At 43.2% G+C, this 27,456-nt stretch overlaps 1 protein-coding gene across 2 annotated transcripts in view; it reads left to right on the top strand.

Moving 5' to 3' along the window:
- The window catches only part of LOC144495703 (RNA-binding Raly-like protein), a 481,162-nt gene that overhangs the window by 211,908 nt on the left and 241,798 nt on the right, over positions 1 to 27,456 (top strand). For both annotated transcript variants that reach the window (XM_078216042.1, XM_078216043.1), the window contains exon 2: positions 25,611 to 25,686. In XM_078216042.1, the coding sequence (XP_078072168.1) occupies positions 25,611 to 25,686 (76 nt within the window). The remainder of the gene's footprint in view (positions 1 to 25,610; positions 25,687 to 27,456) is intronic.

Genomic DNA, 27,456 nt, shown 5'->3' with positions numbered 1-27,456 from the left:
TAGAGAGGTCAATGACTATTTTGTTATGCTTTACTTTAGGGTTCACCAGGCACTATGGGCATACTGTAGCTCCTGGTAGCTGGGGGTTGAGAGGGTGGCAGTGTGACGCTGACTGAGAAGAGCCACCTTGGTGGAATCTTTGAGGTCCTTGATGTCAATAGGAGCAATGCTACAAGAAAATTATCTCCATTGTTTGGGAGCAGGCGAGTGGAGATGGTAAATTGGATAAGACAGTGATCAGTCCAGCAGTCATTGGTACCCTTCATGGCACAGGTAATGTGAACATCTCTGCAGTCCCTGATCAAACAATGACGTAGTTGAGCAGATGCAGTGTTTGGACAGTGGGTGTTGTTATGAAGTCTTGTGCTTGTTTTGCTACTGGTGTTGGATATGTTATTTCTTTTAATAATCTATTGACATCAATAGATTATTAAAAGAAATATGCATTTATCAGCAACCAACAGAAAGAATCACACAGCAATGTTCCATGTTTTCAGAATTTTACTGTAAGAAACAACCTAAAATTAGCATGGACTAAAAATTACCTAATAAGCAACTAATAAAAGACCAAACTACAGAATAAGTACTTCCCCAGTAACCGACTAACAAAACCAAAAATACTTTACAACCTCTTTCTCAGTAGATATGTAATCTTGTAGATTCAAGTCCCAACCCCTCCTGAATTTTTCAGTAGACTCCCTTCTCCCAGTCACAACAGGGCAAGTCTTACTTTGAAAGTCACTCCATTCAGTTTTCTGAGTATCTCTGATCTGCAGGCTTCCAGCAGCAAGGCACCCTCTGGTGACTCTATGGTGTTTAAATTTCCACGAGGTTTGTCTTTTTGAAGAGACAACCATTTCTCATCAGCATTCTATTTCGTTTCTAAAACAAGACCGCCTTTTCCTCTGATTTTCAGAGCAACAGTAGTTTCTGTGTCCCTCTCTGGGTTTGGGTGTCTCTGCAATCAGAAAGCCATCTACACCTCTTGATTCAAGCGATAAAAATGGACACCAGATTTTCTGTAGGCTTTGGTGAGAGGTCACATGGACCTGTCTTTAGGCAGAGTTGGTATGATATCACCATCCCCCAGTCAGAACATTGTTTCATGCTGAATCAAAAGAGACAACCTAAAATGCAATTGTCTTATAAAGTCTTGCATTGATAAAAGTTTGGATAAAATCATCATTGAAGGCTGAGTCAGACAGATTTGGATCTACAGGGGAGTTGAGGGTTATGAGAGGAGGCAGGAAAGTGGAATTAAGACTATAATTATATCAGCCATAATCTTATTGAATGGCAGTGTTTCATGTACAAGGACAGAAGTCTTCTTCAGTGTCTGTTTCTGTGAGAGGTTTTATTGAACTGATCCCTCTGGGGTCTGCCTCCAGAGGCAGTTTCATGGCATAGTCACATGACTATGGCAAACCAATTAGTCAAACGCTACAGGATTGCAATTCCAAAACCCAAACATCCCTTTTTTCATATCTCAAGAAAGATAGAGGCATCCTTGCATGCACGATCCTGTGTGATTAAATTGCCCAGGCTACCCACTATATACCTACTGTTCTCGTGCGTTAACAATTGTTTGGCCTACTAGTCAGTCTCTCAATGGTCCATGTGCACGTTGACAGTGGCTATCATCTTGGTAATATCTGGATGATGTTCCTTGTCTGGAGTGTTTTGCTCCGTTGGCCATTGTTGCCTTGGTGATATTGTTCCATTGCCTTTATTGGGAACTTGTGGATCTCTGGGATCGATGGTAGTTTTGTACTCAGTACTGCTGATGACATCTCTTCTCCCTGACCACCCGATTGCTGTGAATGAGCAGTTTTGCTAGTTCAGCACATATGCCTGCTGTTGTGCTTGTATATCAGGTTGAGTTTATTTCAACTCCCACTTTGAGTTGCCAACTGTGCAACTATGGGCCATTCTTTCCTCCTGGTACCTTGTTTGGTCAGATCCTGTACGGCTTAGTTCATTGAAGACTTCAGTTTCAAAAGGTATAGACTCAGCTTGAATCTCACCTTTCAACTCTTCCAGTTCAGCTCTGATGTGAACATTTTCCTGTAGAACATATACCTTCGGCTCAGGCATTTCATTCCACTGACATGGTTGGCGACCATCATGTGGTTTACTTGAATATTGTCATTCGCTCACTAGGGTCTTTCCTTCTCTCTGGGGCCATCTGTTCCACTCCCTCTGGGGTCTTTTGCTTCCCCCTCTCAATTTTCCTGCCCTTTATCTGTTTGGTACATTGAGGGTTACCAGCTCAAGCTTCATACTTGCTCCAGTACTTGGGATGAGTGGCCATTGGGTCCCATTTATGATCTGGAACTTGAGGTCTTACTGCCATTGTATTGGGCTGTCAGACTAATACGTCCTCTCGGTATGAGTCTTGTGCTATTATACAGCCTCAATCATACATTTCATTGAATCATAGAAGAATCATAGAATCCCTACAGTGCAGAAGGAGACCATTCGGCCCATCGAGTCTGCACCAACCACAATCCCACCCAGGCTCTATCCCTATACTCCCATGCATTTACCCTAGCTGGTCTCCCTGACACTAAGGGGCAATTTAGCATGGCCAAACCACTGAACCCACACATCTTTGGAGTGTGGGAGGAAACGGGAGCACCCGGAGAAAACCCACGTAGACACGGGGAGAATGTGCAGACTCCACACAGACAGTGATGCAAGCTGGGAATCGAACCCGGGTCCCTGGCGCTGTGAGGCAGCAGTGCTAACCACTGTGTCACTGTACTGCCCATTTGTGGGCTTCATTTTAGAGCACCATGTTGAGCTACTTCACACAGATCTCTGAAGGTCATTATGTTGCATGATGCACCAGTGTCTATCTGACATTCCCTGTTGCGATCATCATTGCAACAGTCACATTTGTCTTCTATAGACATGGCTGAACCAACCTGCTGCATTGTATATAGTTCTTCATCAGATTCGTCTGCTGAAATCACTCCAGTAGCCATCTATATCAGCTTGTTTCGCTTTTTTCTGGCCAAGTACATGTGTGTGAAATGATTTTGCATTTTGCAATTAAAACACTGCTTTCCCCATGCTGAATTTTTTTCTCCGTGCATGCTGTCCACTGCATTATTTGCATTCTGCCCTATGCCTGTGATTGCTCTGCTATTTCGGCTTGCACTGTCTCTCAGCAGAATGTATCTCCAGGTCTGCTGTGCCATTCATTTGCTCTAGCTGATGTTCAAGGCCACTTTGGAGAAAATAGTGTTGAACTTATGTTCTGCACCATAAAGATGTGTTAAGCCCCATTCCTTAGAAACCTTTAGTGAACCAGTAAATTCTTTTAATGACAAACCCGCAGCTTTGATGATTAATTTTCTGGTGACAATCTCAAAAAAACCCATTTATTTCATTCAGTTTCATACCTGGGATTTCAATCTTTGATCAAAACGTTATTCTGCTGAGAACAGGTGATTTAAATTAGGCCAAAGGTCATCACTGTTGCTATCTACTTTTAAATAACTTAGCTGAAGATAGGTGGAGTGCAATGAAGTCAAGGAGGAGACTGTAAGACCATAAGACCATAAGACCATAAGACATAGGAGCGGAAGTAAGGCCATTCGGCCCATCGAGTCCACTCCACCATTCAATCATGGTTGATTTCAACTCCATTTACCCGCTCTCTCCCCATAGCCCTTAATTCCTCGAGAAATCAAGAATTTATCAATTTCTGTCTTGAAGACGCTCAACGTCTCGGCCTCCACAGCCCTCTGTGGCAATGAATTCCACAGACCCACCACTCTCTGGCTGAAGAAATTTCTCCTCATCTCTGTTCTAAAGTGACTCCCTTTTATTCTAAGGCTGTGCCCCCGCGTCCTAGTCTCCCCTGTTAATGGAAACAACTTCCCTACGTCCATCCTATCTAAGCCGTTCATTATCTTGTAAGTTTCTATCAGATCTCCCCTCAACCTCCTAAACTCCAATGAATATAATCCCACGATCCTCAGACGTTCATCGTATGTCAGGCCTACCATTCCTGGGATCATCCGTGTGAATCTCCGCTGGACCCGCTCCAGTGCCAGTATGTCCTTCCTGAGGTGTGGGGCCCAAAATTGCTCACAGTACTCCAAATGGGGCCTAACCAGTGCTTTATAAAGCCTCAGAAGTACATCCCTGCTTTTGTATTCCAAGCCTCTTGAGATAAATGACAACATTACATTTGCTTTCTTAATTACGGACTCAACCTGCAAGTTTACCTTTAGAGAATCCTGGACTAGGACTCCCAAGTCCCTTTGCACTTTAGCATTATGAATTTTGTCACCGTTTAGAAAATAGTCCATGCCTCTATTCTTTTTTCCAAAGTGTACGACCTCGCACTTGCCCACGTTGAATTTCATCAGCCACTTCTTGGACCACTCTCCTAAACTGTCTAAATCTTTCTGCAGCCTCCCCACCTCCTCAATACTACCTGCCCCTCCACCTATCTTTGTATCATCGGCAAACTTGGCCAGAATGCTCCCAGTCCCGTCATCTAGATCGTTAATATATAAAGAGAACAGCTGTGGCCCCAACACTGAACCCTGCGGGACACCACTTGTCACCGGTTGCCATTCTGAGAAAGAACCTTTTATCCCAACTCTCTGCCTTCTGTCTGACAGCCAATCGTCAATCCATGTTAGTACCTTGCCTCGAATACCATGGGCCCTTATTTTACTCAGCAGTCTCCCGTGAGGCACCTTGTCAAAGGCCTTTTGGAAGTCAAGATAGATAACATCCATTGGCTCTCCTTGGTCTAACCTATTTGTTATCTCTTCAAAGAACTCTAACAGGTTTGTCAGGCACGACCTCCCCTTACTAAATCCATGCTGACTTGTCTTAATCCGACCCTGCACTTCCAAGAATTTAGAAATCTCATCCTTAACGATGGATTCTAGAATTTTGCCAACAACTGTCAAGTCACTCAGGGAAGCGATGGGAAAGACAGATTAAACCGGGAATGACTTTTGTTTCATGTCAACCTTTTGCTTTAATAGCTAAGAACTAAAGTTAAACAGAAGTTTGTCAAGCTAAATTTGGCTAGTCGTGTGGCTAAATATACAGCTCAGTTACCAATGACCATAGCTCTGGGCTAGTTCATCATTGCAGTGGATGCCCTCTGGTGACCCAGTTGAAGCCTCATAAAAGTTGATGAAGCTGTAGCAGTAAATCGAATCTGGACTCACACAATACAGATTGAAGCCATTTGGCAAAGCACACAAAACCTTAAGGACAAAAAAGCAAAAGCATCAGAATAGTTGACCTTTAAATGTAGCCACTTTTGAGCTTTTGCCTTGAGATTATATTGTAATTAAAGCAGCAATGTTGAAACAAGCAGATTGTGCATATTGGCCCATGGCTTTCTTATACTCCTGAGCTCTGAATGTAATAAAAGTAACAGTCTGGTTTATTTTGTTTACACAAATGGAACTGGAATTATTTTACACCAGTGTTTTGGTGGAATAAAAGTAATTGAAGTTATATGAACAGCTGCTCCATAAAGACCTCATCTGGTATACCATTGCAAATCTTGTCAAACCACAAGGACCTCATTTCACGCAGCCTGCACATCAGCAGCAGAAATATTCTTTCCCCTAAGCCAAGCCGAATGGCATGAGATGAAGCTTGGGGAACCTGAAATGTAAGGACACGTCTTCCGAGGATTGCCATTCCCTTCCTATTTTCTTATCTTTTGATTGATTTATTATTGTCACATGTATTAACATACAGTGAAAAGTATTGTTTCTTGCGCGCTATACAGACAAAACATACCGTTCATAGAGAAGGTAATGAGAGAGTGCAGAATGTAGTGTTACAGTCATAGCTAGGGTGTAGAGAAAGATCAACTTGCAAGGTCATTTATCTCAAGAGGCTTGGAATACAAAAGCAGGGATGTACTTCTGAGGCTTTATAAAGCACTGGTTAGGCCCCATTTGGAGTACTGTGAGCAATTTTGGGCCCCACACCTCAGGAAGGACATACTGGCACTGGAGCGGGTCCAGCGGAGATTCACACGGATGATCCCAGGAATGGTAGGCCTGACATACGATGAACGTCTGAGGATCGTGGGATTATATTCATTGGAGTTTAGGAGGTTGAGGGGAGATCTAATAGAAACTTACAAGATAATGAACGGCTTAGATAGGATGGACGTAGGGAAGTTGTTTCCATTAGCAGGGGAGACTAGGACGCGGGGGCACAGCCTTAGAATAAAAGGGAGTCACTTTAGAACAGAGATGAGGAGAAATTTCTTCAGCCAGAGAGTGGTAGGTCTGTGGAATTCATTGCCACAGAGGGCTGTGGAGGCCGAGACGTTGAGCGTCTTCAAGACAGAAATTGATAAATTCTTGATTTCTCGAGGAATTAAGGGCTATGGGGAGAGAGCGGGTAAATGGAGTTGAAATCAACCATGATTGAATGGTGGAGTGGACTCGATGGGCCGAATGGCCTTACTTCCGCTCCTATGTCTTATGGTCTTACGGTCAGTCCATTCAAAAGTCTGACAGCAGCAGGGAAGAAGTTGTTCTTGAGTCGGTTGATACGTGACCTCAGACTTTTGTATGTTTTTCCCGACGGAAGAAGGTGGAAGAGAGAATGTCCAGGGTGCGTGGGATCCTTAATTATGCTGGCTTCTTTGCTGAGGCAGCGGGAAGTGTAGACAGAGTCAATGGATGGGAGGCTGGTTTGCTCCACATTTCTCGGCAGGATTTCTGAACTGGGCCTGTTGGGAAAGTCATAGTCTATCTGGAATCTGTCCCTCATAGTGTAAGAGTCTTGCGGGAAGCCAAGCCACGTCCCCTTTTTCTGGCATTAGCTGCCGTATTCCAATAACTTTAAACGTCCCTTTGTTTAAATGCAACTTTAACAAATGATGGAGAGAAGGTAAGTGTGCAAGGTTAGTGGGTAAGGGAGTGGGATGGGTGGGTGAGTGAGTAGTCACGGGGCTTGGGGGTGAGGACAGTTGTCCTGAGGTTGGGAGGGTAATTGGGGTTTGGAGGGGTTTGTTGGGGGTGTTGTTAGGTTAGTTGGGGGTGGGGAAGGTTGGGGATTTTTTTGATTTGATTTGTTTTGGATATTCATTGGAGTTTAGAAGGGTGAGAGGGGATCTCATAGAAACTTATAAAATTCTAACAGGGGTTGGACAGAGTAGATTCAGGAAGAATGTTTCTGATAGTGGGGGGGTCTAGAACTAGGGATCATAGTTTGAAGATAAGGGGTAAATCTTTTAGGACTGAGATGAGAAGAAGTTTCTTCACCCAGAAGGTGGTGAATGTGTGGAATTCACTATCACAGAAAGTAGTTGAGGCAAAAACATTGTGTGTTTTCAAGAAGAAATTAGATATAGCTCTTGGTGCTAATGGGATCAAGGGATATGGGGGAAAGGCGAGATTAGGATATTGAATTTAATGATCAGCCGTGATCAAAATGAATGGCAGAGCAGGCTTGAAGGGCCGAATGGCCTACTCCTGCTTCTAGCTTCTATGTTTCTATGATTTGATTTATTATTGTTACATGTATTGGATACAGTCAAAAATATTGTTTCTTGCATGCTATACAGACAAAGCATACCATTCGTAGAGTACATAGGGAAGAAGGAAAGGAGAGGGTGCAGGTTATAGTATCCCAGTCAAAACTAGAGTGTAGAGAAGGATCAGTTTAATATATAGTAGGTCCATTCAGAAGACTGATGGCAGCAGGGAAGAAACTGTTCTTGAGTCGGGTGGTCAGGGGTTGGGGGAAGTGGTCGGGTGGGTAAGGGGTTTAGTCAGGTGGTTGAGAGGTAGTCAGGGGTTGGGGTATTAATTGGGAGGCTCAAAGGGGTAATCTGAGGGCTAGGAGGTTAGTTGGATGGTTGGGGATAGTTGATTTGGGTTGCGGTCAGAGGGGTGGGGTGTCATGGATACAGTCATGGAGTTGTTGGTAGCTCAGGTGATGGGCAGGTCGTCGGCGGTTGAAGGGGGGTTGGGGAGGGAGCGTGAAGAGTTCCAGTGGGGTAGTCAGTGGGTCAGTAGTATAGTTACCCAGAAATTAGAATTGGTTTTAATCCTTCCATCTTTTCCTGGTTAACAAATTCAATGCTTTAAGAAGATCAAAACACTGTAGAATTAAGCTAATACTGCTAAATATTCCATGAGGAGCAGGTATATTTACTTACCTGTTAGGCTTAAAGCAGCTTACCCGCATAATACTTGTGGACATTAAATGCTGAATGTTTTCTGCTGTTTTCGCTTGTCAGGGTCTCAAAAGCACCAGTGGCAATGAAAGAGAGCGCTGTTGTTAATTTAGATGACATTGACATGACTTGTTTTCTCGGGACCTGGCAATCCAGATTCACACAGAAACAAAATATAATTCACTTGTTCAAATTATGCCATCGGATGATTTTGAGTATCTGAGAGATCAAAAACAGGAATGCGTGTTCAAAATCGGCTGGCTTCATGGGCTTTACCTCTTTTTCGCTTCCTGCCGACTAGTCTTTCAACCATTTTCTCCATCAAGATGGCGTATTGCAGCAGAGCAGTGATTTATGTTGTTTGCTCATCATTCCGATCACCTAAAAGCAGGTGCTACTAATTACACACATTTAGCTTGATTTAGAGCACAGATGTGATCATTAAATTGTGTGCAGTGTTACTTCTCTACCTCGCCTTGGATTTTTTATGCTGCAAATTACCCTCCGCCACAAGCAATGCTCAGCCTTTTCACTAGTATAAATTGCAATAAATGATGTATGCTGCAGTGAAACAGGCACACACAAAACATTAAATTATGACAACAATATGTACATCTGGTAGAAAAGAGAAACAATGAAAATCTGTAAGCAATGTTTAAAGTTTAATGTTTATTTATTAGTGCTACAAGTAGGCTTATATTAACACTGCAATGAAAATCCCCTCGTCACCACACTCCAGCGCCTGTTCGGGTACACTGAGGGAGAATTTAGCATGGCCAGTGTATCTAACCAGCTTTCGGACTGTAGGAGGACACCGGAGCACCCAGAGGAAACCCACGCAGACACGGGGAGAATGTGCAGACTCCGCACAGACAATGACCCAAACCAGGAAAGAGTCCAGAGGAGGTTCAAAAGAATGATCCCTGGAATGAAGAGCTTGTCGTATGAGGAACGGTTGAGGACTCTGGGTCTGTACTCGTTGGAGTTTAGAAGGATGAGGGGGGATCTTATTGAAACTTACAGGATACTGTGAGGCCTGGATAGAGTGAATATTGAGAGATGTTTCCACTAGTAGGAAAAACTAGAACCAGTGGGCACAGGCTAGAGGGACGATCCTTTAAAACAGAGATGAGGAGGAATTTCTTCAGCCAGAGAGTGGTGAAACTGTGGAACTCTTTGCCGCAGAAGGCTGTGGAGGCCAGGCCATTGAGTGTCTTTAAGACAGAGATAGATAGGTTCTTGATTAATAAAGGGGTCAGAGGTTATGGGGAAAAGGCAGGAGAATGGGGATGAGAAAAATATCAGCCATGATTGAATGGCGGAGCAGACTCGATGGGCCGAGTGGTCTAATTCTGCTCCTATGTCTTATGGTTTTATAGGAATCGAACCCGGGTCCCCGATGTTATGCTAACCACTGCTCCAATGTTATGGAGCAACTTGATTTGCTGATGTAAAATGAGATTGAACCTGCCAGTTTTTCATCACGTAGAACCTCGTTCAGACTATGTTGTTAGCAAACAACAATCACTGGTTTGGACTTTATATTTGTGGTAAACCACTGTTAGCTTATTACCTGTATATGTGACATGCCTGGACACATCCCTGCCGGCCCTACCCGAGACTCCTCCACCCCCGGTCCAGGTATAAAGGCGACTGCTCCCCACCCCCCTGCCTCAGTCTGGACCAGTTCATCAGCATGGGTGTGCTCCAAGTCTTTTGCTAATAAAAACCTATTTGTTCTTGCATACAAACTAGTCTTTGCTTGATTGATGGTGCATCAGTTTTATTAGCAAACGTTTTGGGATGGAGCAGATACTAAAACCCGACAAACTCGAACTGGACCCTCAAGCTGTAGGAGCCTCTAACAGCTTCGATCACTGGCTGCGCTGTTTCAAAACTTTCCTCACCTCCTCCTTCGTCGTCCGGACCGAAACCAACAAGCTACACGGGTTCCACGCCCGGGTAAGCGATCAAGTATTCTCGATGATTAGAGACGCTGAAACTTACAAGGATGCAATCAAACTTTTAAAAGGCCCTGAAATTCGACACTCCTCTGTCGAAAAGGAGGCCCAAGCCATAGTGGAAGCTGTACGGCACTGGCGCCACTACTTAGCTGGTAAACGATTCACCCTACTCACGGACCAACGGTCAGTTGCATTCATGTTTAATAACATGTAGCGGGGCAAGATCAAAAATGATAAAATATTGAGGTGGAGAATCGAGCTCTCCACCTACAGTTACGACATCTTATACCGGCCCAGGAAGCTCAATGAGCCCCCAGACGGTCTGTCCCGGGGAATATGTGCCAGCACACAAATAGACCAATGGCAGACTCTCCACAACGACCTCTGCCACCCGGAGGTCACCAGGTTTTTTCACTTCATTAAAGCCTACTCCATTGAGGAAGTCAGGTCTATAACCAGACACTGCCAGGTCTGCGCAGAGTGCAAGCCGCACTTCTATCGGCCAGACAGAGCACACCTCATAAAAGCCACCCGTCCTTTCGAACGCCTAAGCGTCGACTTCAAAGGCCGCCCTCCCCTCTTCTGACCGCAACATATACTTCCTCAACATCATTGACAAATATTCACATTTCCTCTTCGCTATTCCCTGCCCGGATATGACCTCGGCCACGGTCGTCAGGGCCCTGCACAGCCTCTTCACCCTGTTCGGTTTCCCTAGCTATATCCATAGCGACCGGGGATCCTCCTTTATGAGTGATGAGCTGCGACAGTACCTGCTCTCCAAAGGCATAGCCTCGAGTAGGACCACCAGCTACAACCCCAGGGGGAACTGACAGGTAGAGAGGGAGAACGCGACAGTCTGGAAGGCCATTTTACTAGCTCTGAGATCTAAAGGTCTTCCAGTCACCCGCTGGCAAGAGGTCCTCCCGAATGCACTACACTCGATTAGATTACTCCTTTGCACAGCTACCAATGCTACCCCTCATGAAAGAATGTTTGTTTTCCCCAGAAAGTCCTCCTCAGGGACCTCACTACCATCGTGGCTGATGTCCCCAGGCCCTGTCTTGCTCCGGAAGCACGTGAGGACCCATAAGTCAGACCCCCTGGTCGAAAGGATCCAACTCCACGCCAACCCCCAATACGCCTAGGTGGCGTACCCCGACGGGCGGGAGGACACGGTCTCTATTCGAGACCTGGCACCCGCAGGTGCCCCAGGGACCACTATGACCCACAACCCCACACCCCCAACCCCCAACGTTGTCCATACAGCACCAGGGCCACAGCACACTCGCCTAGCCCCCATATATAGCACGCCTGAGCCCCAGGAGCCGCCCCACGCACGCGACAATCTGAAGGGACTACAAACGACTCGAGCGACTATGACCTGGCGCCTGAAACAACACCGCGGCTACCTGTACCGACACCACAACTGGCACTACGGCAGTCGCAGCGGCAGATCAAGCCCCCAGAGAGACTAAATTTGTAATTCTGTAAACATCGTTCCACCCACCTCACCCCCGCCGGACTCTTTTTTTAAACAAGGGGTGAATGTGGTAAACCACTGTTAGCTTATTACCTGTATATGTGACATGCTTGGACACATCCCTGGCGACCCTACCCGAGACTCCTCCCCACACCCCCCCCCCGGTCCAGGTATAAAGGTGACTGCTCCCCACCCCCCTGCCTCAGTCTGGACCAGTTCATCGGCATGGATGTGCTCCAAGTCTTTTGCTAATAAAAGCCTATTTGTTCTTGCAAACAAACTAGTCTTTGCTCGATTGATGGTGCATCAATATTCAATTGTGCTGCTTTTTTTTTCAATGCAGGCAACAAAACCAACACTTGAGATCGTGGAATTTTAAGCGCAAATTATTTTCAGTGCAACTCAACTTTCCACTATCTTTTGCGCTAATTAAAAACAAAACATTGGCTAGAAGTTGGACCTGTCACAACACTGGCCAGGACTCTAAGATGAGTTAATCACCATTTAGAATTCCTGCGAATTGTGGCTGTTTGCAGTCCTTCAGCATAACTGGGCAATGATTCTGTGTATATTTCTTTTAAGTCATTTAAAATGGGGTGACTCACAGATGGCAGCGTGAATAGACCCTGAGTAAAACTGTTTATTATTTGAGTGATGAACCCATTTAAGCAGTATTAGTCAAACGACACCCAGTAGCCATGCTTCAATAAATCAAGAAGCGATTTTCTTTTCTAAAAAGTGCTTTAAAATGCTATCCTATTGTGCAGGTTTGTGGCAAATTTTATACTTGGTGATATGCAAATAAGCTTGAGCAGAACCTCGAGACGAAGAAAACTCTTAAAAATGGGCACTTGCTGCTTCATTGACACCTTGCCCTTCCAACAACCTTGTGGGTAAAACATTAAATTTCCACTTGCGAGTGTAAATGTAACTGGGCATGCAGCAAGATGCCTCGCTGCAGCAAGCTGTGTTCTATTATAAATAAAGGGCTTTCGGAGTGCTGTTCCTTCATCAGCTGAATGATGAAGGAGCAGCGCTCCAAAAGCTCGTGATTCCACATCAACCTGTTGGACTTTAACCTGGTGTTGTGAGAGTTCTTACTGTGCCCACCCCAGTCCAACACTGGCATCTCCACATCATTATAAATAAAAACGGAAAATGCTGGAGGAACACAGCAAGTCTGGCAGCATCTGTGGAGAAAGAAACAGAGTTGGGCTTGTAGTGCATATGACTCTTCTTCACAGCTTTGAAACGTTAACCCTGTTCCTCCCTCCCAAGATGCTGTCAGGCCGACTGAGTTTTTCCAGCATTTTCTGTTTTCGTTTCAGATTTCCAGCACCGGCAGTATTTTGCTTTTGTTTTGGGGTTCCATTATAGCTGCACTCATCTCAGCCTATTGCTGGTATGACTGATGTCTCTGTGTTGTGAAACGATTCAGACTTTGATTGCTATCTCGGTGCTCCATGAGGTGACACTAAATGCAACTTATTTTTTCATGCCGAAACACCTGACTGGAGAAGCTTGCGATTTCATTTTTTTTTCCATTTCCCTTTGTGACAGTGGTTTTCTTGGGTCATCAAAGGTGCCAGAAGTGAACAATAGAATGTGAAGAGTTAACTGTAATGATATTCTTCAGGAAAATATCAGCAGATAGGCAGGCTGTTGTACAATGTACTTCTGACCACTGGATGAACAGGCAAAGGGAGAATGCAGAGGATATTAGCCTTCCTTGTGTTTGCTTTGTTTTGACAGCTTGAGGGCTCTTAAAATTTCAAGTGTAAATTGCTTCATTATTGAGAAAAATGAGGTGTAAATTCTTCCAGCGCAGAGAAGATTCTTCCAAGATTGCAACTGAATACTGATTGGTATTGCAGCAGATTTAACAATGCTCATTAAGGAATGAGGCATAATATGCTGGATATCAGTAGTAATGTGTAAGGAAATCTATGTTTCGCCGGCTCTAGAGCAAGTGCAGAGAGCAGAGTGGGGGCTGACAGCGACCGATTTCTTGTTGTCAGTGCATCTGTGACACTACGCCATGGAGGTGAGGGCCAACATTGATACGAGTGCAAAATATGGCAGGAAGACAGGCCATGCATGGTTGGTTTTTGACATTCTTTTGACAGTTGCACGGATCAGGCAGTGCCCTGCTTGGTTGTGTGGCTCAAAACAAAGACCACGGGACCTGGTTCAGCATGAAAATATGAACCCATGTAAACCGTTTGTAGTTGGAGCTGGAGAAGTGGCAGAAGGTCAGCAGAGGGCTGCCTCCATGCACCCTGATGAGCTGCCATTCTGCTGACCTGCTGAGGGGGCTGGGGCTCTGAGAGACCCTGGGTGTCATTGATAGCTCGGTGCAGCTGGGAGTAGGGGCTCAGGAAGCCCTGGAGCAGTCGTGCTCTACTCAGTGCAGCTAGAGAGTTGAGTGTTTAGATGCTGGGATGCAACCTTGTGAGTCCAGTGGGATGCAGCCTCAGGAGAAGAGATTGAGTGACTGGCAGACGAGCGGTCATTGGGGCAGATTGAAATGGAGCTGCTGTTGAAGGAAACCAGAGTCTAGATCCTTGAAAGACAGGAGTTGAAATACCTCGTAAGAAAGACAGAGGCCGGAATTCTCCAGCCGTCCACGTCAGCGAGATTCTCTGCTCCCTCTGCAGTGAACGGAGATTTAGCTGAGCGCAAAATTCTCCATCCTTGCTTGCAGTGACAGCAGGGAGAAATACGGCCCTAGTGTTGAAGGAATTTGGTGATCACTGTCGTCTGGGTAGGTTGCAGTGAAGTCTGTGGGACCTAGCTTACCTACATCTGCCATTTAATGTGCAGTCTCTAACAATCCAACCACCCAGGCAGATCTTTGAACAGGTCACTTGTCTGCCTTCATTTTATTTTATTTTTAATTTAAAGACACAGTCCCAAAACATAACAATCTTCTAAACCTCATAATTGCAACAGCCCGGGTTTGAGCTCATGATATTGCCTTATCGGAAATCGCAATAAAATGATGGCCCACCTTAGCCAAAGTGTCCAGACTTTCCTTGCAGTATGTAATTATTTCTCAGGTGATTCTAGAATTTGTCTCACAGCATGTCAGCACCCAAATGCACTTGATATTTTGATCATACTTTGTGTGAGGAATGATTTCTGGATATTAGTACTAATTTTACCTTTTACTGTTCTAAACATAGCATTTTGATTTAAATTAATATTTGAAATTTGCCATTTCTGTACCACTTGCAATTTTGTATTTATATTGTGCCTCCTGTAAGATTGCTTCTTAGATCTTTTAGGGATAAAGAGCTCAGGTTTTTATAGGTTTCCCCATTACTGGACTGGGAATCAAGGCTTTTACACATTTTCTGGGGTTTTGAATCTCTCCCTTGTGTCTTAGTGTACAAAACTAGACATGGTACTCAGATGTGATGTGACCAGAGCAATATATAGTCTGAATATGACTTCCAATGGTATGACTATGGAATTGACAATTCTGTTGGCTTTGTTAATTGCTCCTTTGCATTGAATGAACTTTTTGAGCAACATATCAATTAAGAATCCTAGAATTCTTTCAAACCATCTCAGCATCATTCATTGGGCGCAATCTTACTGGCTGTTCACGCCATGCTCCCACTGCAGTGAAGTTGGAGAATCTGGCACCCAGCCAAATCCCCATTCACTGCAACAGGATGGGAAAATCCCGCCGGTATGAATGGCTGTAATGTTCCGGCCATTGAGTGTGTGTACATGTTATAACTATATTCTGTTCTGCATTAAGTTTCACTTGCTAGTGAACTGTCTTCTTACCTGTTTGCCCAGCTCGTGCTGTAATTTGTGATCTTCCTTCTCCGGTTGCAATGTATCTCTTAGTTTGCAAATTTGACTAAATTATTTTTGGAATTTGCATCCAAGTAGTTAAAGAGAATTAGAAACTGTTGGAGTGAAAAACGCACTAACTGAGATCTCCTGCTCTCTACTCCCTCCATTTGCCGCCGGCACCATTTAGCTCCTCCAATATGACTAAATTACCTACCCATTGGGCGAGATTTCCCACGCAAGTGATGCGAACTGATGCATTTTGGTAAAAATAATGTAGGGAGGAGCTATACGATAAATGGAAGAACCATAAAGGGTGTAGATACGCAGAGGGACCTGGGTGTGCAAGTCCACAGATCCTTGAAGGTGACGTCACAAGTGGAGAAGGTGGTGAAGAAGGCATGCTTGCCTTTATAGGATGGGGCATAGAGTATAAAAGTTGGGGTCTGATGTTGCAGATGTGTAGAACGTTGGTTCGGCCGCATTTGGAATACTGTGTCCAGTTCTGGTCACCACACTACCAGAAGGACGTGGAGGCTTTGGAGAGAGTACAGAGGAAGTTCACCAGGATGTTGCCTGGTATGGAGGGGCTTAGTTATGAGGAGAGATTTGGTAAACTGGGGTTGTTCTCCCTGGAAAGACGGAGGATGAGGGGAGACTTAATAGAGGTGTATAAAATTATGAAAGGCATAGATAGGGTGAACGGTGGGAAGCTTTTCCCCAGGTTGGTGGTGACGTTCACGAGGGGTCATAGGTTCAAGGTGAAGGGGGGGAGGTTTAACACAGATATCAGAAGGACATATTTTACACAGAGGGTGGTGGGGGCCTGGAATGCGCTGCCAGGCAAGGTGGTGGAAGCGGACACACTGGGAACGTTTAAGACTTATCTTGATAGCCATATGAACGGAGTGGGAATGGAGGGATACAAAAGGATGGTCTAGTTTGGACCAGGGAGCGGCACGGGCTTGGAGGGCCAGAGGGCCTGTTCCTGTGCTGTATTGTTCTTTGTTGTTCACAAGCCACCGTGAAACACGCGGCGGCGGAGGTGGCCCACAATTGACTAGTGGCAGGATCTTCTGGTCTTGCCATTGTCAATGGGGTTTCATGTTGAATGCATCCCTCGCCATCAGGAAACCCACAGCTCGGCTGCACCGTTGGCAGGTCTGGAAGACCCCACCGGCGTAAATGGCCGGAAAATTCCGTCCATTGTTTACTGTTCTTCAGTCAACTAATTTTCCATTTCTAATGTTTCCCCGACTCCCTACGATACTTGAGCTTAACTAATAGCCTTTTATATGGAACTTTCTTAGGTATTCTAGAAGCCTCATACAAGAGATCAAATTGCTCATCATAGCCTACTTGCCATGTCAGTTCTTCAAAAATGCCAAAGAAATTCGTCAGGATGTATCTGCTTTTTTAACACCATGGTGATTGCTGTTAATTGTACTGATAGTCTTGAACTTTGTGCCTGATCATTGCCATTATTTTATATGGGATGATAGAACTTTTTATTTGTGCCATTTTATGGCATAATTTGTAAATCTCTAAAGCTGTGCAGTAATAATATCAAGTAGTTTTACAATATTGCTGGAAGCAGAACAAATTAAAATTTCGTGCTCTTTTTATAGTGTTGCTAACACACAGTGATCAGAGGAAACCTTCCCCCATCTTAAAATATTTGTCACAGTGCTGAGGACCTGACAGATACCATTTTAATTAAAAGGAAAAGTTCAGCGGGATTAAACATAAACTGAAAGAAAGGAAAATAACTCAAATCAGTCTACATTTTTGCATTTATATTACCGGGCACGGTGAAGTATTTGTTTTTGTGTGGTGATGTTTCACAGCTGTCAGGAAGCCAGATGAGTCCATAATGATTGTTTGTAACTGAATCAGATGCTTTAGTATAATCCCCACCTTGGCTGTAATACTTTTGTTGTTGACAATGGGACAGATGTTGCAGTTCCTGCACCTGGACCTATTGGATCACTTGGGCACATTGAGTACAGGAAAAATCAGGCAGCGTGAACCACGTGTCCTAATGGGGCCAGCCTGATTTACAGTCCAACAATTTAAATTACAGAGTACTGAGTGGGTTGCCTTCAGGCATGTGCTCCTCTGAACTGAATCCTTCTGGATTTACTGCATCCAGGTGATCCAATAGCCCCAGGCACAGGAACATCTGCTGTGCAACAGTGATAAATAATTCATTAATGCAAAATTCCTTTCCCTGTTGCACAGATTTACGCTTTTTAAAATTGTGGATTGAGAAATTTCCTACAAATCCATTAACACATTAGTTACTAATAGCCACCAAAATGATTTGACACATTCAGAAGCAATGGTACTGCTCGAGCAATAAGCACATTAAACTGTGCAATCTCTAATCAAGGGATGAAATCAATCAGTTTTCGATTTGTGACAAAGAATAGAGAATGCTGGAAATACTCAGCAGGTGTGGCAGCATCTGTAGGGAGGGAAAACAGAGTTAACGTCTCGAGCCCACTTGATTCTTTGTCAGAACTAAAAGAGAGAGAAAATGTGTTGGATTATGTACTGTTTACGAGTGGCGCAACAGCTCGAACAGTGATTTGTGGGAGCTAGGAGAGATTGCCACAAAGATGTAGCAAAATTAAGAACAAGAGACAGATGTACCAGGGCTGGCGGGGTGAGAGTGTGCGTGCGTGTACATGCGTGTGCGCATGATGGATGTTCCCATTTGTACTGGCCAAAAACATCTGTGACTGTTTTCTCAGTAAAGTCTAAAAATGGTGAGGAATTCTGTCCACAAACTCAAAATGTTGCCTGTAAAGTCACGATTAAACATTATGGCCAGAACTCTACCACCTCGCCCGCCATGGAATTGGAGCAGGCGAGGGTCCAACAACGGAAATCTCCATTGATCTCAGGTGGGAAATTTCAGTCTTGCCCGAGCAAGGCTGTAAAATCCCACCCTATATTTACATATCAAAACAATTTCTAAGCATTTATTAAGTCACCTGACATTCTAAATCAATAAACCTCTCTGTACATGCTCTGCCTCCAAGGAGAGTTAATTGAGGGGAATGTCTTAAATTTGCCGTTATTTGCCTGTTAGCATTCTTTCAAAAGCATTCCTACCTTTTTGAGGAGCAGATTTATTCTAAAGTACTGCTGCAGAGCTCAACAGATTGGTATTTGGGTATATGTGCAACACATCTCTGAGACAAGGAATACTTCATAGAACCTTTGTTCAGAACAATTTAGCTTCACTGGAGTACGTTTTTCATCTTGGAATTGTTTTTTGCCTATGCATTGCCCTTTACATTTAACTCAGATGTTATCATGCAGATTATTGCACATTGTCGAGAATATTATACTACAAAAATCGGAAGTGGAAAATAAATTAAATTAAATATTCAATTACTTTTTCCCCCAAAAGTATTTGCTCAAAGATAACAATTTTTACAGTAGACCCAGTCTTCTAGAGGATTCTGAAATCATTGTGTCAAAAGGACATGATAAATTAGAAGGATTTAAGATTAACTGATCTCCATAGGCTGGCTGGAATATTCATGCAGTTATAAAGATCATTCAATTTTTTTTCAGAACCTGCTTTGACACCCTGAAGAAATAATTCTGAAGTTTAAATTCCATAGAACAGGAAACAAGCAAATGCATTACTTATTTTTAAAAGATCAAAAACTTGACCCAGTCAGTTGAGGCCCTTCAGCTGAACATCAACAAGAGAAAGACTTGAATCTATTCTGAAGTATAGGCTGGGGGATTATCTCTGTAGCAATGATTGAAGAAACAGCCAGTTTTGATATAGAAGAGAAAATTTTACATGACAAGCCTCCTCAAATTATTTAAGAATAATGCATATCAGCTTATGTTCACTTTCAGACAGCTTCTCGCAATAGGCCACGTTAAATATTGCATTTTAAATTAAAAATTACAGGAAATTAGGGTGATATGTGAAATTGAAAAGAGGATGTGATAAAACACGAAACAGGGTATTAATAAGTTGTATGGGGGATTTTTTTTGCAAGGGGTCTCTCGAGGAGAATTTTTTTCTGAGCTTTGTTGGACTCCTATTCCTCTGTCAGACTGGCACAACACCACTCCAACATTGTTCCTGCCAGTTCAGGCAGGCATGATGTGGAGATGCCGGCGTTGGACTGGGGTGAACACAGTAAGAGTTTTAACAACACCAGGTTAAAGTCCAACAGGTTTATTTGGTAGCAAATACCATTCGCTTTCGGAGCGCTGCTCCTTTGTCAGATGGAGTGGAAATGTGGGCGGAACCATTGATGTACCCATCTTGGGGATAGAGTGAGCAGCAGCTCTCCTCTACTCATTTGCTTGGTGGACCAGAGCACAAGAAACATCAGGAACCAGCAGTGTGTTGGATGGTGGCATTGTGGGCAGAGTGAGGATGTCATTGGAAATCAACTTATTACATGCTTATAACAGGCATAAGCAAAGTTATAAGTATCACAGATGGACAGTGCAGGGGATGTTGGGGTGAGAATAGAGTTGTCACAATATCAGAGAATGGCTTTTGCAGTTATAATTCTTGTGGTCTTAGTGTTATGAATGGAAATGAGAAGGAGTGGTTGGGGAGGTAGAATTGTCTACCTCCCCGACCAGTGCAGTGTTTTGTGAGGAAAGATTGTGAAGATAGGGTATTAATTAGAGGAGTTAAGGATGAGTGTCTGAAGAAGGAGAGTTAATAACTGCAGCCTTGGAAGGAGTGGGGACAATACCCTATTGATCAGGTCAGCGAGCATGTGCTTAAAAAGATGATAATGGATGGTCAGATAATCTAAGGGGCAGAAGTTCACATAATAAAGCATTTACAACACTAAATCTCCATTGTTACAGCAGCTATCAAAACATTGCCCGCATCCAATTGTTAGCTCAGGTATTTCTATTCAAAGTATTCTACTATTGATACCAATTCAGCACTTTTGGGAGAATCGCCCCCCACATTTCCACTTCCAACAGATCCAGTTTTTGCCCATAAATGAAAGGGTTGGGCATAAATTTGATTTAATTTGATTTATTATTGTCACATGTATTAACATACGGTGAAAAGTATTGTTTCTTGCACTATACAGACAAAGCATACCGTTCACAGAGAAGGAAACGAGAGAGTGCAGAATGTAGTGTTACAGTCATAGCTAGGGTGTAGAGAAAGATCAACTTAATGCAAGGTAGGTCAATTCAAAAGTCTGATGGCAGCAGGGAAAAAGTTGTTCTTGAGTCGGTTGGTATGTGACCGCAGACTTTTGTATCTTTTTCCCGATGGAAGAAGGTGGAAGAGAGAATGTCCGAGGTGCGTGGGGTCCTTAATTATGTTGGCTGCTTTGCCGAGGCAGCGGCAAGTGTAGACAGAGTCAGTGGATGAGAGGCTGGTTTGTGTGATGGATTGGGCTACATTCACGACCTCTTGCAGTTTCTTGCGGTCTTGGGCAGAGCAGGAACCATACCAAGCTGTGAAACAACCAGAAAGAATGCTTTCTATGGTGCATCTGTAAAAGTAAATCTGTAAATGACAAGAGAGGGAAATCTCAAACTCAGTGGAGTCATTTGAACTTTGTGCTGAATTCAAACATACAACATTTTGTCTGTTGCAAGGGCTTTAACCTATAGTGTGGCAATGTAAAGCAATGGAGTGGACATAAATACCCTTGAAGGGCAGATAATTTCTGTATAACTGTCATGATCTGAAAATTTTAAATCCTGTGCTTTTTAAACTTAAAAATTAGAACAGGCTGCAGGTGTCACTGAGAGTTTTTTTAAAAATCCCTTCAGCTGTAGGTTAGAAAAAATGAGTAGGATCTGATCATACAGTTGTAATTGAGTTATTCAGCATTTCACAAACGGCTATTATTGTGGCATCCAAATGCTTGGCAGAATTTCAAAAGCTACAATTACGTTAACAGCAGGTTCTGATCAATAATTTAAAGAGAATCTTAAAGGATCAGCTGTATTTGCTGTGGAGTCTGAAGAGAAAGTTGTTTTTAGAACAAATTAATAATTTAAGAAGATTTAGGAGCCAAAAATGGGTTTATGAATGGAAGTTTTTTTACTATCAAGTGTATAGGAGTAAGACCTGTATTAGATTGTTAGATTTTTTTTTCACCTTCACATGGCTCTTAAAATCTGTTGATAATGAATAAGTGGCTGTGTATTTGGCATGGAGGATGGATGGAGAGTGAGGAGGTGTGAGCAGGGCCAGGGAAATAAATCACAGGCTCTAGTTTTCTCCTCTTTGCAGGTCCCTTATTGATACCCACCCTCCCCCCCCCCCCCCCCCCCCCCATCCCACTTAACACTTACCCTCAATCATGCACGATATTTTCTTCCTCATCAATCAATCTGACAATCACAAAGGTACCCATTGTTGGCATCTGGTTATAAATATAATCCAATATGTATGTAGCATGAGTCATTAATACTAAGAGCAGCAATGACATAATGCAGTGTTAGTTTGTGTGATTCCAATAGGTGACCCCACCATGACTGTTAAACAAACCAGTGAGTACAAATTTCATTAATCAGTGCAATATCATTAATTTGACAGGACAATATGCTGTTAGCTATTTACAACACTGCATGCAGATGATAACATTGATTTCACTGGTTGGCTAAGCATTCATTAATGTGTTCTGCACTTTGCACCATATCAACTCGGTTTAGTAAATGCATGTTTGGAGGATAGGTTCAATGTTTGCAATCCACATAAACTGCACAGGATCTTTTCCATTTTGTAGAAGAATTAGAGGGCCTACTTTTGCCTAGGAACACGATATTCAACGTAATTATTTCATGGAAAAGGTGTAATTAGATTCTGTGTATCAGTAATCTCACACAGGAAAAAGATCCAATGATTCCTGAGCAATAATGTGGAATGATTGAACAACATTAGGCTTCACTGTCAATGGGAAGCATTGGTGTCCTCTCGTGTCTCTGTGCGCTACAACATTTAAGAAGCCAGAGGACAAAAACTGAATGGTTCATAATTGTATCTGTATTTTCTTGATCAGCAAGTCTGAAGATTCTGCTAGTTGCTGCTTCTTCCTATATTTTTTCAATATCTGCTATATTACACAACTGTACAACAATTTTTCATTTCTCAGAAAACTAATAAAAGCACCAAGATAGAGGGGGAAAATAGGTAAGTGGAAAAAGGATAAGATTGAAGTCAATGGAAAAGACTCTTGAGAATCATTTGAAGGATAAACCAGGTTAAACTCTGGACCATTAAATACAGGCAATTTCACTCCACAAACCTGCTTACTGTAAACTTCCATCAGCAATAAAATAAACAGAGCTACAGCTATGATCCCATCCTCTGTTTGCAAGATAATTATGAATGACACAGGGAATCTAGCCCAGCTAATCTTCTAATCTCATCCATCCAGAATGATGTACAAACATACATATTAGGAGCAGGAGTAAACAATTTGGCCCCTCCACTATTTGATAACAATGCCTGCATTTTAACAGTGACTACAACTCAAAAGCAGTTAATTGGCTGTAAAGCAATTTATGACAGTGTGAAAGGTGCTGTATAAATGTAGCTTTTGTCTTTTGTTCATTACAGTTGCGTGCAATAGGAAGAGTGACTAACAATGGTGAAAATAGATGCAGATTTCCTAAGAATAATTAATCACAGAGAAAACAACTGATGTTACTGCAAAGTGGCTGCAAAGAAATTGCTACATTTACAAAACAATACAACTCTAGACAATACAGCCTTATCATTCTGACTTCTCTGGTGCCAACTCACAATTTACCATATATGGCATCTGCCCCTTTTATGTTAATTACACAATTCCTAGATTTGTCAGCAGCTTGGGAAAATAGAAATTAAATTGTTGATCTGAATTTTTCAAAAAGCGATGCATGTTATATAAATTCAGTGCCGCCTAACTCAAGAATTGGATTGCTTCGTCTTTCTCCAAAAGCAACCATTTGATTTATGTTGTACACTGTGAATTTATAGCCAAAAAATTGAAAAGTGTCATTGATAAATTGAGTCCAACAGCAAAAATGTCACACCTACGCCCACCCTACCCTTCAATCTCCCCTTAATCTCAAACTCCTCAACCTTCCCCTCAGCTCTCCAACACCCGAATCTACCCCTCCATCCCTAGAACAGCCCTCCATCCTCCCGCTGACCCTTCAACACCCCCAAACTTCCTCCCCCACCAGCCCGCTCCCCCGCCCCCCAAGCTCGGCCCAACAGCATCCAAATGGCTATTAAATAGAACTTTTACTTTGTGTTTTCCAAGAACACTCTCAGTTACTGGGCTTTTTAGCAGCTTAGTGGTTTTAAGGCGAGTCTTTCAAGAAAAAATTGGAATCATGAAGCTGCCAGAAGCTCAGAAGCAGCAGTGCAGCAACTCAGTAAAATTTACCATATTAGAAACATAGAAACATAAAACATAGAAACCCTACAGAAGGCCATTCAGCCCATCGGTTCTGCACCGACAACAGCTTTGAAAAAAAATCAAAACTCTCCGAATGACAGTTTTGATTGTTTTTAAAGTCTGTCTTTCAGGTCAGCAGCTCTGCCTCTGGCAGCGCAGGCTGGGAAACAACAAGAAACTCCGCTTAGAGCCACAAGCCCAGGGTGCTCTGGGCCCCAGTGTTTGGCAGCATCTGCATCCCCTCACCCGGGCTCTGAGTGCGAGGGGTGAGGGCTAAAGGGCCTGGCAGTTTCTGAAATAAAATCCCAGAGAACCAAGAAAGGCCTTCTAACCAGCACCCCTCGGCTCTCACCCATGGCCACTGAGGTTCTGCTACTGGGGTCAGTGACCATGACTCCATACCTGAGGCATCCACCACCAAAATCCTTCCCCCCTCCTCCCCCCCTCCCTCCAGCTCCCCCCCCCCCCCCCAGCTCCCCCCCCCCCCCCCCCCCCCATTCCCAGAAGCAAAACATTGAATGATTTGGAGTAATTCGGTGACTCAGGAGTTTTCCCAACTTGGGCGACCAACCTCAGTAGGGAAAATCGAGCCCCTACTGCTAATTTATGGTGGTGGTAGGAATGGGGATAATAATCTCTCAGATATTTAATTATGTAGCCTGGAATTTTACCAGTCTGCTCGCCATGGGAATCAGAGCGGGCAAGGGACGGAGCATGGAAAGGTCCGATGATCTTGCATGGGATTTTATGGTTTTGGGACGAGCGAGACCATAAACTCCTGCCTGTTTTGCCATGATAATTTAGTTTGTAGCTCATGGATTATATGTGCTCGTGGGCTGATGAAGCACTTCAGATGAACTACCTAAAATAATTGCTGGTGCGCTCATAGGGAATCTGGAGCTATATTCGACTGACAGGACCATAAAAGATGTAACCAACTACAAAGTATGAACCATTAAAAAATATTTAATTATATTACAATGTCACTGGTAGAATGTGCATCACCAACACCACGCAGGGGCAAAATCATTCAGTCATGACATAAAAGTTGCCAAGCAAATGGTAATAATATAAGAAGATGGACATTAGTCACATTGACTAAATATATTAAATGAATTTGGGCGGCACAGTGGTTAGCACTGCTGCCTCACAGCTCCAGAGACCTGGGTTCAATTCCAGCCTTGGGTGACTGTCTATGTGTGTGGAGTTTGCACATTCTCTCTGTGTCTGCGTGGGTTTCTCCCGGATGCTCCGGTTTCCTCACAAAGTCCAAAGATGTGCAGGTTCGGTTGATTGGCCACGCTAAATTGCCCCGAGTGTCCAGAGATGTATAGCTTAGATGGATTAGCCATGGTAAATGCGTGGGGATACAGGGATAGGGCGGGGAAGAGGACCTGGTTAAGATATTCCATCAGAGAGTTGGTGCAGACTCGATGGGTCGAATGGCCTTTTCTGCACTGTAAGCATTCTAAGATTCAATTTATTTTGTTGAAGGTGACGAGGAAGAAATCTACCTAGGGAACTTCTTAGTGAATGTGAATCAGCCAAAATACCAGATGGTGGCAATTTTAGGTATTGTTGATCCGGAGCAGATCAGCTGTCATATGCAGGCACACAACATTTAAAAATACTTTGAGTGTACTCTGATATATTGTATACTTCACATAGCATATTCAAGAGCTGTAACACATGTATTAAGTATATCATATGGGCATAAAATTGATTAGTATCATTTCTTTCAGATATCAATATGGCTGGTGAACCCAAGCCTTACAGGCCCAAATCTGGTACCAAAAGGCCTCTGTGTGCCCTGTATGGGTAAGTGCATCAGTACTTTTATTACCCCTATAGAAACTGTTAACTTTAAAAAAGAAATTTGAACTTTCAGTTGATCGCTAAAAGGATGGCACAACATGATTTCGTGTTGAAGACTTTTAGTGTAACAAACAGACAAAAAGCACTATTGACTAAACAATATTTTTGTCAGCAACTTGTACATTAAACTACAGAACCTGCTTTTATCATTTTCTAATTCAGACAGAACTCAGTTCTTTACTTTCTAGGTCCAAGATGAATGACCCTACATTTGTTGACATTGAAATCCATATGCCACAGTTTTCCCTATTCGGTTTACCTTATAATGTTTCTTTGTAATTTTATACTCCTTTCTGCACTGCTAAGAATGCCAGCTATCTTTGTGTCATCAGCAAAATACATATATGTAGCTTTTTATCCCATCATCTAAGTCATTAGCAAATACGGTGAGTTCAGATACATAGAAACATAGAAAAATAGGAGCAGCTTAGGTCATTCGACCCTACTCCACTATTTAATATGCTCATGGCTGATCCTCTATCAAAACCATACTCCCACACTCTCCCCACACCCCTTGACATCTTTAAAAACTAGAAATCTATCTATTTCCTCCTTCAATATTCAGTGACTTGGCCTCCAGAGCCTTCTGTGGTAGAGAATTCTACTGGTTCACCATCCCGAGTGAAGAAATTTCTCCTCATCTTAGTCCTAAATGGCCCACCTCATATCGTGAGTTGTGATACCACACCAGCGACACCTCAACCAGAACAGTCATTGAGCAGGTGTCTTTAGACAGGTATTTTGATGCCCTGATCAGTTTGAGGCTTGCATGTTTCCTACAGTATAGCTTTGAGAGAGTGTGAGACAGAGTGGAGGTGCTGGGTTGCTTCCTATATAACTGCATTCAGTAGGCCAACTTACCATTGCTGAACATTAAAGCAGTTTGTCAAACACATGAATGAAGCAAATGAACCAAAAACATTTTTCCAACATCTGCCTACAGGCCGAGCTGTATGCCAGCAGCTTACTAACATTGCCTCTCCTAAACCATTAATTTCTCCAATCACTGCCTCGCCCTCACCACCCGACACCCGTAACCCCGTGCCCAATTCCTGCCCAGAACATTATTTGATCCAGTCCATCTATCCTCCAATGAAGAACATCTATTAAACTGACCATCATTCATACACAAGGCACCTGGCTTGGCCGAGTCTACATTATTATTGAAAATGAAGTATTTGAGAAATCGTAAGCATAACTCAAGTCTTTCCACTTCATAGCTTTGCATGCCTGGGTTCCAACATTTCTATTAGTGTTTGAACCCTTTGCTAGGAGTGCAGGCATGATTTATTTCAGTTGTCCAAACATGCTTTTAACTGATGTGCCGAGGGCCAGTTATTTAATAACCTCCAGTGACCTATAATTCTTCAACTTACTTCATGGATAGAAAGAACATTTTTAATATAGTGTGGCTCAAGCAGCACAGTCAGAGTAATATATTGATGGATTGTACTAAATATTTATGGCACAAAATCTCTGATTTCTTTTCATAGCATTAACATTGGCAGCCTTTGGAAAATCATGTAGAAGCCTGGCGTTGCCCTAGTTTTGGCTCTTACATTGTGTTTTCATGATGCTGAGTTCAAAATCCTGGGGGAAAGGCTATATTTGAATATTTATGTACAGAGGACAGGAATTATGTTAGCCACGTCAATTAAGTTATTGATATAATTCCAATGTCTTCATAAACAACTGAATTATTAATGCCAGCCA

Source organism: Mustelus asterias, chromosome 7 (genome assembly GCF_964213995.1).
Source record: "Mustelus asterias chromosome 7, sMusAst1.hap1.1, whole genome shotgun sequence".
NCBI classification, from domain to species: Eukaryota; Metazoa; Chordata; class Chondrichthyes; order Carcharhiniformes; family Triakidae; genus Mustelus; species Mustelus asterias.
Note: the sequence above shows the minus strand (reverse complement) of the source record. Positions and strands in the feature narration are given on the sequence as shown.